The 12874-nt window shown below is 42.4% G+C and overlaps 1 protein-coding gene across 30 annotated transcripts in view; it reads right to left on the bottom strand.

The window, feature by feature from the left end:
- BRSK2 (BR serine/threonine kinase 2) overlaps window positions 1-12874 on the bottom strand; it is a 282398-nt gene that overhangs the window by 71908 nt on the left and 197616 nt on the right. For all 30 annotated transcript variants that reach the window (XM_085548415.1, XM_032444841.2, XM_085548405.1 and 27 more), the window contains exon 5: window positions 8666-8782. In XM_085548415.1, coding sequence (XP_085404541.1) covers window positions 8666-8782 — 117 coding nt within the window. The remainder of the gene's footprint in view (window positions 1-8665; window positions 8783-12874) is intronic.

The raw sequence follows: 12874 nt of genomic DNA on the forward strand, positions 1-12874 counted from the left end.
ACCAGCAGAATTCAATAGTCAATGGACCTAATATGAATTTCTTAAAAGGAATGGAAGAGCAGGTATATTTTGCAATTACATAATATTCCAGCCCACCAACTCTTTACTTTCACTTGGCCACATGTATAACTAGAAGGAAGGCACACACTGTGAGGTCTTTTAGGGGGAACAAAATATATGTTTTCAGAGCCAGTGCATATATCTCCGAACAACATCTTGCACCTCTTCTGCTAAGAGTGCTCTCAATTACTCCAGCAGTCATAAAAGCTGCCAGTGTATGATTTCAACATGCAATTTATTTTTCTTTAGAAAAAAAACAACAGCAAAACACCACACAAAAAGGATGGACAACAGCACTGCTACCTTCTGAGCTAATATATTCTCTTCACATCCTTCCACACATCTATCTCTTCCTTGATTCTTGGCTGAGAATAGTTAATTACTTCAACTTGCCAGGTAATCATTTTAATTCCTAAAGATTATAGCCACGGCTATTTATTTTTATAGCCCTCATTAAAGTAACTTGACAAGTAAAAGGGATGCAAACTGTCTGAGACCTGTGTGCAAATCTCACCATTGTTTATACTGACACCTCCCAGCAGCCCCTGAGCCTGTCTTCATTTGTGCATTTGTTTCTTGTGACAAACACAATCATGGCTGGGCAATACCTGTCTCACAAAGTAATGAGCAAAACAGAAGCACAGTGAGGTTAGCTTTGTGCTAGGATGCTATTTTAATGCCCAATGAGACAGTCCATTAATTACCTTTCCATACACATTACACTTATGGTAAGATATCACCCTGAGTGCATGGCACATCCGATTTGCTATCACAGCTTTTGGCAGACTGTGATAATATACTCAGAGTACAACCAGAACTGCAGCTACCTTGAATACAAAGCTTACCAAGGAGAGATTAAATATAATTGATCCCTCACAAACTTTGGGAAAGGCAGGACTTAGAAGTTTAGCATACTATCTAATAACACTTCTTTAAGAGGCTACTGCAGGTATTAGGACCAAGCCTATGCATTCAGTACTGACTGCAGATCTTTGTTTAGACCTGATTTTATAAACCTTGAAAGGCCTATTAAGACAAGAAATGTTTTGCCTTGAAGAGCTGGATAGAGTTGACCCTTGGATGCTCTGGGATTCTGGTAAGAAAGTACTTGAGCCTAGTGGGGAGGTCAGACCCACTGGGCTCTTTTGGCAGCTCTGTCTCTGGCAGCCACAGGAACACAGATGAGTTATTAAAAGTTGCTGCTGGCCACAACTGGTTGACCAGAACCTCATTATAAGTCTGCTGTTCTGACTAAAACAAGAGCAACACCACTGCTGCTTTCCTGCTCCCTGGAAATTTGCAACTCCAACATAGACTGGTTTCAGAATTCATAATTGCAGATGCTGAGGCATACAACCATCTTTCAAATATCCTTGAAAAGAAGAAGGTAAGTATTGTGAAAACCACAAGACAGGTAAATACCCAATTAGGAATCTCAGTAGAAAATGCACTTAAAGCATTTTGCTCCTCTGATGTCTGCTGAGTGCAGTGGAGTCCGCAAGGTGTCTTTCAAGACACTGGTGAAATTCTGCTAAATACCAACAGAATGGGCGGAGAAAATGTTACAATAAATAATTTCAACAAGTTGGATCGATTCAATCATTCAACAGCTGCACTGCAACTGCCCAGAGAGCACAGATTTCTGGCACAGCCACTCTGAATTCCTGCCAGCACACACTATCAGGATATCTGCAGCACTGCCTTGGCAAACAGCTCTAAACAGGTTCCTCTGGCCAGCCAGAAATCTGTAGAAAACTCATTTCCATGCTGCCAATCATGCAGGACCTTCAACTGCTTTAAAGAAAAAGCTAAAATTTAATAAAAAATCTATTTATATTTTTATAGAGTCCTGAGTATTTCTTTGGCTCTTATCAATAATTATTCAATATTCAGTATATTCCCTCTCTCTTCCCCTAGGCCATCTCCTCATCTTTCAGCTACATCTCTGTGCAGCTAAAGCCACAACGTGCCCTTGATAATAAATAAGTATACAGCTCAGCAAGATTAAGAAGCAGCTGCTGCCTCTGGGTATTGCTGCAAAAGAGCCCCAGTGCTGGCAATGTTTATTTCAAGGGTGATGTTCATTTTCCCAGGCTAGTCTGCCTGGGGCAGGAAGGGCTCTCTGCATGGTCATTCACAGCTGTAACTCTTAGACTCAGGAATCTTAACAGATCTTGCAGGCCCTTAGCAAAGTATTTACACAGGACTTCGACCAGAGGAAATAATACAAAATGCAATGGTGAAAACCACTACAAGTCCAGACGGGGGTAATGCAATCAGAGAGAAGCATCTCTGATGCATCTATCCTGAATGTCATCTGAAAAACTAGACAAGTAGGTTTTGATCTTGACACACTGATACAATAAACCTAGAGCTGATCTGAGACAACCAGTGCTGTATCTTCAGTGGAGATGTGATGTGCCTCTGATTTGTGCAAGCAGTTCTGATCTCCTGTCTCAGAACACAGTAAGAGACACCCGCACAGTGCACAGATAAACCTACTTCCTTGTTATGGGACAACTGCTTTTCCAAAGAAGGCTGATGAGGAAGAAGAGGGAGAGCTGTACTGTATGATCCTGCTCCATAATCATGACAAATCATGTATTGCACTTCCTGACAGGTCCCTTTAAAGATGAATCTCCATGCTTACGTACTTTGGAGCCATGCCTTAAGAAGACACTACTAGGGGAAGAAGAAATGCTTCTCTGCCACTCTTCACACCTCACAGCTGGAGGCAGTATTTCTGTAGAGAGGGAGGAAAAAATCTTTTCTCTCTTTGCTTGAAGATACCTTTATGAAGGAGATGCACTGAAACCCTCTTGTGTCTGGCTGTTTTTGCTGTTGCTCAGATACTAGAGCTCCTTCTTCCCCCCAAGTCAACTGCTATCTCTTTGCTGGCTTTTGGAGACAGAAGCCACCCACCAGAGCAAAAGAATGCCTATGCGGAACACTGTGCTGGGCAGCAAACGGCTGAGATGAAGGGGAACGTGAGAAGAGCAGCAAAACAGAGAAAGGGAATTCCTCGCAAGAAGGATGCATGTTAGAGCATCCTGTGGGGAAAGCGACAGCCACAGATCACACAGCAGTGTAATGCAGGAAGGGACTGAAGAAACAGTTTGAAGAGCAGCGGGTAGTTCAGGCTGTAGTGAAGGCAGTAACTGCACGTAGGGCTATAATTAAAGTAGTAGCTGTAGTTTAGTTTGAGAACTATTTTGCCATTAAAGCTTCAACTCAGTCATTTAGCACTATATGAGAAAACTCAGCATCTAGCCCTCAGCCATCTTACAGCTGTTTACTCCTCAAGCACAAATAGACTTTCTGTGAATTTGCAAATCAGTTCATTAATTAATATATGAGCTCAAATTATTAAGACTTAGATCCTTTAAGAGATCTTAATTTAAGAATTGAAACAGATCCCTATACTAAAAGACCATAAAGAATGCAGAGTGCAGTACTCAAAAGCAAAACCTGAATAGGCTGTGCTGTGCTTTGTAGATAAGTGAACATGAGGCAGTGGGTCTGCTGCTGGTCACAATGTCTCTGGTTGACTTTTGTAGAAGTTAGAAAGCCAATAGTTAAGTGAGGGAAGTGTGGTGCTACGAAGGACAATGTTGTGATGAGGCAGTTGGTTGACATACTGGAGAATCAAGCTCTCTGTGCCCACAACGCAGTCCTTCTGTGAATGCAAATGATAAGGTGCTTTAAGCTGAGATGTTCACAGCTAATTGGAAACCACAGGTTCCCCTGTTTTTGATGTAGGGCATCTTTGTGCCCACAATTAAAATCTTATTTGAATCAACTGTGCTTTTCCCATAAAAAGTGAACATTTCTAGCATCCTGAAATGCAAAAGAAAAATGTGATGATTTATTCTCATTCTCTGGAAAAATGTATTCAAACACAACTACTAGAAAAAAGGGAAGATTGTATTTGCTAATGGAAATTCTCTAGAGAGTCAGGATGAAAATTCAACCTGTATTGGCAATGCTTCACAGATCAAGTTTTTTTCCTAAAACTGATAGTACAAGCTGTTGTGACTGAGGTTGTCACAAAGTACCAAGCTTTAAAAACAGAACCTCTTTGTGTGCACGAATAACAGGAGTTAGATCTGAGACTGAGAGCTGGGAATACCAGGTAGAGGAAACAAGAGCTGGAATCTAAGGAAAAAGAGAAAAGAATCTGGGACGTTGGACCAAATGTGGAGCAGAAACGAGTGGGAGAAGTTGGCAAGACTGAAATGGAGTGAAGAACAGGGAAAGAGACGGGAACAGAGTGCAATGGAAACTCCTGGTGAGATGGGATAAAAGCTACGAATTCTGGCATTTTCTGACTTTAAGAGCCTAAATTTGCAACACTAACAATATCTGGATCTGGACATTTGCATACATTTTAGATAACATGCACACACCTGTATATACAGCTCTGTAGAAGAGAAAGAATATACACAGCATCATGACTTGACATTAAATTAGAAATGGTGCTTGGACATTGAGGTGTACAGCAACTGAATTCTATTCTTCTGAATCACAGGTGTTGGGACAGACTAAATACAAGAGGTAAGCAACTCAGGAGCTAGATGATCTCTGTTAGCATTTCTAACAAACACACACTGCACTGGGTGTTACAGATATCCTGAGCTCAAGAAGAGATAGTAATCAATTCTAATGAGAATCACAGAACTGATGAAAATGTTTTGTTTTGTGACATATATGGGCAGCTGGCGGGTATACAAAGTATAGCCCGCATTTGCCAGGGAGAATTGAGAGCAGAGGTATGCACTGTGCTGGGCTTGGAAGCTGCTGTTTTCCTTCATTATGCCACTGACACGCACAGTGGCTTCCTTCTCACTCAATAAAATTAGAGAACATACTTAACATTGTTCTTACTAAATTCACAGATTTCTGGATTTCTTCAGGGGTTCCCAACAGAGATACCGACAGGGGAGAATTGCTGCAAATACAGTTAGTCAGTTGTGGGCCTGTACAGACTGCCTTGTCAGGAATCATGTCTGGTGCTAGAGAAAGCTACATTCACACGTTGGCTTGGTCTCAGCTTGTGGTTGTTTGTGATTGAGAGGTTTACAGGCAGCACAGAGAGCAGCACCACTGTGGGGTTCTCCATCACCTGGTGGCCTGCAGCAATCACCTTCCTGAGGGAGATGGTGTTGTTTCACATTAAGTGAAATGGAGAGAATTGCAGAGATGGCAAAAATGTACTTTGTCACCTTTCAGTAGGGAGCAATGGGGAATTAGGAAGGATCATTATAGACTCCCAAGAATTACAACTCAACTGTATCCCCTATCAATCCTCCAATTCAGAAGCTCAAGAAAAGAGAAACGTTCCTACTTTTCCAAGACTTCTATAGATACGTTCAGAGCAACTTGAGCACTGTAATGACATGTTGAGATTGAGAACTGAAGCACAGAGGGGTATTGTGACTTGTCTACAACTACCATGGATGCTCACAGCAGAGGCAGAAATCAAGCTCAGATCATTTAAGTTCAGAGTCTTAACCATAAGAAACTCATTCTGTTTGCCTAGAGACAAGTAGGAGGGATTGCTCAGTATCTAACATTCTGAAGCACTGCAAGGCAGTGTGCTGGGAAGAATCACTGCTGAAAGAGATGAGGGACTGTCTCTGCACATCATCACTTGGAAGGGTAAAGAGGAGGAAGAGCCAAAGAGATCTGGACTATTAGAAGCAGCATCCTACCACATCCTCCGCTTCCTTCGTTGTCTGCTGTTTGCTCACAGAACTCCCCTGCTCCTGGAGAGATGCAAAGATTTGCTGGGTTACTTTAGCATTTCAGGGACTCTCTCTCCACAAGAGTGACTTATCATGCAGTTTCTGCAGTTAGCAGAATTATTCCCACAGCTCCTCTTCCTCTCAAAGGTCTAAAGATACATGTTTAAATCTCTGGCTTGCTCTTCTGTATATATATGCATACATATTTATATATATGCAGGATTCGTGCAATACAGGCTTTCAGTAACGGGGATTAATTACAACCAAGGCCTGACTGCAGTCTGGCAGTGACAAAAGATGTAAATGAAACAGCCAGTTCATCCTTACCTCCTTCCCCTACACAAACACAACCGGACTGAACCTTTATCATTTCCTCCAGGTAGCCATCAGCACTACAAAAAACCACGCTGATCTAAGGAGTAGCTCCCATCAGACTCTGACTCTGAGGTGTGCAACAAAACACGCAAACAGCTTTGTGAGGCCAGTCAGGGCTCTCTGGTCAAATTCTGGACTACACTTATCCGTTTCGTGACAGCAGAGGCTGCACTCTAACAACTCTGCTGTACTGACAAAGTACATTGTATCATGCTGTTAAACCCCATCTCATCCTCCCACTCTGACTGACAGAAATACCTGGAGACTCCTTGTGTGACTGTCAAAGGAAATCTTACAGTTTCATCTCATTATCAATGTTCACAGCACAGAGAAAGCCATTCTGAAAATTAACTTCTGGGTGCATGGAAGAACATCTCATTAAAGTTTCATACCTCAGCCACGACTCAGTCTGTTTTGTTCCTTTTCATGCTGGCTGAAAGTACCGACTACAAGGGGGAGGTAAAAGCGTTGCCTTGAAGAGCTCTGAGGTTGGTTAGTGTGTGCTCCTAGGGGAAGGGAGTCACAACCGGGATGCCATTCTCTGTGAACTTCATGGCCCACTGTTACATATTCCTTCCTTCCTTTCTCTCTTTACTGCCCAAACCAGATAGATCAGAAGACACCAGTACCAGCCATGCTGGGCTCCATGCCAGGAGAATTAATGAAGTGGTGTAATAGCTCACATGGAGGCCTAGTGATTGGCACCATACTTAAAATACATCTGCAAGGCAGGAGATCATAGCATTGCTGCTGTGTTCTGTTTATTACAGGCACGTCTCTTCTGTTCCATTGATTTCTTTATTAGCACACTTTAAGGCTGCAATAGTGAGGGCTGGCTCTGCTTGAAACATGGAGGCTTGAATTCCAGCACTGCTTATGGACAGCAAATCTCCCTTTGAGACTCTAGACCTGGACGATAAAGACTGCCGCTAGCATGAATAGGAAGACTAACAAGATGTTCCCAAGGAGTTCCAAAAAGTTCTTCAGGGTGATGTGAGATGGAGTTGGTTTTTATACTTTTTGTTGTTCTGTTTTTCACAGAAGGAAAGGAGAAGATTTTCTTTAAGAGCAGAGACCCTTTGTGATAACTGCAGCGAGGACTTTGTTTCTCGGTCTAGAGGGGAGGTTTGAAGGCAGCTGCAAGCAACAGATGTGCAGACTCACAGCTCCTTGTTTCTCATCTGTGCTGGTAAGAGGTCAAATCTTGGCACAGACAAGAAAGGAACGGGTGCATCTCAGTATATTCACAAACCGCCATTCAATCACATCATCAGCTTCAAACAATTTTGCAATTTATTATTCAAAACTTGGAATGCAACATTGTGCAGCTTAGGACTGAGAGGCAGTTGATGGGCTATAAAGGGATCTGGTATGGCTCCATGTCTACTCTGAATTATCTTGCCTCAGGGCACAGAATGAAAAGACGCGGACTGCAGCAGCCTGAGGATTGAGATGAGCTGGAGTCGTAGGATTTACACTGCCAAGGGCCAGGAAGAGTAGATGCACATGGGTGGAGAAACAGAACTGCTGGTACTTTCTGCAGCTCCAGCTGCTGAGCTTGCTGTTGTAACAAATTGATACACAGCTAAAAGTCGGCTGAGGTGCCAGTCTGCAGCAGCACGATGCAGCTGCTGCCCTTGCCACAGTTCACTGCAGCAGCCCACTGCAGAGTCAACACAGAGTTATGGCTTTGGGGGACCACGGTGCCTGTGGTATCTGTAGAGGTGATGGTGATCAGAGGGCATTGCTCCTGACATGTTCATCCTGTCCTCAGCCAGGCACCAGGTCTTCACTCAGCTGTTGGGCTTACTGCTGGCTCCCTTGGGAATTCCTAGAAAGCTCCTGCTGGCAACTGAATTAACATGGAAATGCTTTTAGACTGCCCCTGCAATATTCCTCCAAGCAGTCTCTTCTGTACCTGCATTCATGCCCTGCCTGTCATTGCAAAGGACCCTCTGCTGCCTCTCTGTCAATCCTGGGTGTGAGCCGAAATGAAGCAGAGTGGAGCATAAACAGGAAGAGCTGCAAGCAGGCAGCCCAAACAGAACATGCAAATTCCATTTCAGATGCCCCAAATTCCATTTTTTTTCCCCTCATCTCCTAATACTTTAAAGCCTATTCTGGAAACAGGTTTCACCACTGCTTTCATTTTCCAAGTATCATATGTCCAGCGAAAGCAAATGCAAACCAGCCTAGGCAGATGAGTCCAAACCTGAAAGCCTCGATATTTATATCCATATGTGACATCTATAAAGGCCTGCTTTTCACTGTAAAGCACTTCAAAAAAAAAAAAAAACAACAAAAAAACCCCACATCCTTATTTTAGCTATTTTATGCACTGTACACATTTTTTAAATTTACTAACTTACTAGGAAATAATGATGCACAATGTAAGCCTGCAGATCTTCCTCAAACCCCCAGTTACTGACATTTTCTATGTCTGGAATCCATCACTGACTATTTGCAATATGCTCTGAGACACTCACCCACAACTGGTTTCTAACAAGCTGTCCCCAACCTGCAGCGACGCCATCCCAAAATCTGCTATCCGGATATTGTTCTTTTCATCCAGCAGTAGGTTTTCTGGTTTCAAGTCCCTGTGGCTGTAAGGAAAAGATAAAAATTCAAGTTAAATTATCCACAAAAGCTTTCCCACTCCAAGTCCTGTATTTTTTTTAATCCAGCAAAGCATCCAACCTATTACATTTTAATTGATGTCATTCTTTCTCTCTTCCAGATTAGAAGAACACAGACACCCAAAATCCAGTCTTAGCAGCACTCCAGACTACCCCCCAAATGCTCACTCCTGATAAATGCAAGATTTGAGCCTTCACTGTCCTTATAGAAAATGAACAATAGCAACACAATCTGAGGGAGAGACTGAGGGAAATTGGTGGGAGGAAATTTTCAGTTTAGATTTAGGGCTGACATACTCCATCAAATGCCAGTTTCTCAAGGTAGGAGTGAATGCCATCAGAATATTCCTTTAACAGTAAATAGTATTAGTGAAGTCTTGGGGAAAAAAGAAAAAGAAAACAACAAACAAATGTATTTGGTGTAAACAGTACAGCAAAAAGCTCCTGTTAGGGGTTGTTTACATAGGCATACAGCTTTGAAAATATTTTGGGCAGCTAGCTCCAATGGAGAAACTCCTTGAACCCAGCACTGTTTGTAACTGAGAGTATTAGCAACAGGAAAGAAGAGAGAGGATTCCATTCCCTTCCTTCCAGCAAGGCAGCCACGACCTTCAGGATGACAACTCCTGCTTTAAATCAAAGAAAATGTATCCACAGGTGACACCAGTGCACACCCATCTGTTTCTTAGTACTCAAGTACTTTCGTACAACTGTTGTATCTACTTGATTTTATACCCCATACCAAAAATTCTGTACTAAAATTGAGATGACTTTTTTGCCTTTTTATTTGCAGCTCTTGAAGAGCCACAGAGATGAGACAAGGATTTTAGGCAGGCTGAAAAAGCTCTCTTCACTTGTCTTTACTTAGAAGAAAGCAAAATGTGTATCTTTGATGTCCTGCTGATAAAAGCTGCAACCCTGAGAAGAAATCTTCAAGGCAGAACAGTCAGTTCAGGTGCCCTATTAGAATACAAAGCTGTTGGAAATGGCCAGTTGACAACACGCATGAATGTCAGGCAAACAACAGTCATTTGCTACAACGGTTCAATAAAGTTACCTGCCCAAAAATTGAAGACCCAGCATTAGCATAATCTAATCCAGCAACATCCATAACAGAGTTCAGCATTAGCTTTATGCCATCTTGTCTTCATTTTTACAACACTCCTCTAGCACTGCTCAAGGATGCACGTGTATTATACCTCCATCCACCTGTAAAGGAGGTCTGTCTCTGCCCCTTCTTAGAAACATATGAAGCATGACAATGTCTTGGAAATTATCTTATGTTCATTACAAAACACCTCATATTTGTTCAGGAGAACGGCACAGCTAAAGGAGATGTACGAACACTACCTTTCCTTCCCTTAGAGCCAGCAGTCTCAGCACACTTGCCTCAAGCTCTGGCTGGAGCACCAAGTACGTGAGTTCTGAGTGAGCCTCACTCCCAGATCACTCAGAGGCAGTGAAAGGAAAGGGATGACACCTTTGATAAAGAATATATTATTCACCAGGGGAAAGAAGTCTCTTCACTATTTCATCCTGTCTTTGCATCACCTGGTAACCACAACACAGGCACAACACTCAAGTTTAAGAGAGGACCAACTAGAAAAATAAAGTTCCTGTAAAGTGACAAAAATTATTTTTATATATTTATTTTCAGAGTCACAGTAAGACAGGGGATACAGGGTGCCATCATCCACATGTCAGATGTGGAATGAGCTTCACCTTGTGCTATACAATGCTTTTACCTGAATGATCAGCCAGCCTGAGCTGATGGTAGTCTTTAGGTAGAAGTCCTCATCTCACAGAGAGTATTTCGAAAGCCCTTACATTGCCTTCGTTCAGGACACATGGCACAAAAGATAGTGAGGTAGTACATATGAAATTTGAGGTGGCAGTAGACCTTTACAGTTTTTGTGGTTTTTTTCTGTTGTTCTATAAACAACAAAATTAAACCAAGAATAATAACCTTCTCTTCATGACAGCCCAATCAGTAGAGCAGAAAGTGGACTCTGTCAAGAATTGATACACTTATTGCTGACTGGGCCCCAAACAACAAGAATTGCCATTGAGCAGTTATGTAGCTCCCTGACCCATTCCATATCTCTTTTAACACACACTCTAGTGCCAGGTATGGACGGTGAGTTCATGAACATCATAGAAGCCATAAGTTTTTTGTTGTTTTTTTTTCTTTTTGCATTGCAGTAGCACTCCTCTCAGTAATCATGGTGCCAATGGGATCAGACAATGCTCGCAAGCTCAACCACATGAGAATTTCATACCCCAGCTTCTAGCTGGGACATATCCCTGCTCTCTATTTTTGGAGCACTTAAATCTGGGGACCATCTTGGGGATAGCATTGAGGCCAAGAGCCTACCCAAGAGTGGCAGAAGCAGCATCACTGCCAGTGGTAACAAACCTTCCTCCCTGTATTTGCATTTCCCATCTTTATACTGCCAGTTTCCAAATGCCAGAGGGAAGGGAGAGGAACATATGGGAATAGGGAAGGTTTGTTATAATTTACCTAAGAGCCTATCTGCCTGGATGGCCTTATGCATTCATATTTGGAAAGAATTCTCTTATGCCAAAATGAAACAAAACAAAACAAAAATCCCACTGTATGTGGTAATTACTTGGCACTAATGGAACATTGCAGAGTAAATGTATTTAATCTGGTCCCATTCCAGCTGATCTCTCTAGCTCTCTGTGTCTTATATGACCACATCAACTTCTCTCTCTGCAGGTGGTACAGAGGACTTGTTCCTTTTTGGTCGTTCTAAAGACTCTAAAGCTGTAGGGGCTTTAGCACATGGCTGGAAAATCAGAATGGAAGAAAGCAACCTATTTTGTGACAAACATAGCCAGCATTTCTCTTGAGCCCTACATATGCTGAAAAAGAATCTGAAAGGGAAATGCAGCCCTGCAGAAGTCACTGAAATCCTGAGCCAGTGTCGTCACAGACTGCCCAGAGCTCCTCATCCCAGACAATGGAGTAAGAAGTCAGCTGCATGAGCTCGTGTGCAGCAGGCTTTGGAAGGGAGATGTGGGAGTGAAAGGGAGCCATTAGATAAGCTATGACACCGTCAGGCTCTCTGCAACATCCCTCTTTCACAGAGTACAACAAAGGCTTTACAATTCCACTGCAGCACTAGATGGGGATGGAGAGAGAGTAAGAGACAGAGGTCTGAAAAAAAGGGTCCTATGGAAATGAGAAAATGAGAATCACACACATTCATTAATGTGTTCCAGCTTCACACACACACACACTGGCCATATTTACTTTCTGTTCACTCCCAGTGATGTTATCCAGCCAGCTCCTCAAGCACCCTCCCACTGCCTCTCTTAACCTGTCCTCCTGCTCTGGGAACATCCCTACAGCTGTACTGCAGACAACTGCAGCACAGTTAAAAATAGAAGTAAAACAGTCACCCTCTCCCTCTCACCCTGGGTTGGCAGAAGATTTTTGGGTGTAGAGACAGATTCAAGATCTTGGATACAAGGAAACTATGTCACTTGGCACAAGATGATAAGCCAACCCATTATTTTAAAGTGATTTTTGTGCTGAAACATTCCTATCAGTTTCTATGACAACTCATTGTAGGTCATAGATTTCTAATCCAAGAAACCTCCTAATTGGTGTAGTTGCAGGTCATTTGTACTAATCAAATTGTTGGCTACTTTGCAAATGCTTTTCTTACTGACCCCAAAATCCCAGAAGGGCCCAACCACAGAATAATTGTTCTGCAGTATGCCTCTTATAAGTGCTTCGCAGAAGTCTGATGTGATACAAGTAATTTATCAGTGCTACTAGTATGAGAAGCAATATTTTTACTTTTCAGAAGCAGAAAAAGCCCTTTGCCTTATTTTCTCTTGCTTCTACAAATAAGATCCAAACGTGTAACTGGCATCTACCTACAGAGGAATAATTGTTATAGAGTCATGGTCATGGTTTCTACACTCAAATGCAGTAATATTTCACAGAATCCTGCAGAACAAGCAAATACAACTAGGAAAAAGGACATGATCTCTAAACATATCAGGAATCCTGAAGAAGTGCTTGAA

This window comes from Coturnix japonica, chromosome 5 (assembly GCF_054131305.1).
Source record: "Coturnix japonica strain WE chromosome 5, WE-NBRP24, whole genome shotgun sequence".
Classification (NCBI taxonomy): Eukaryota; Metazoa; Chordata; class Aves; order Galliformes; family Phasianidae; genus Coturnix; species Coturnix japonica.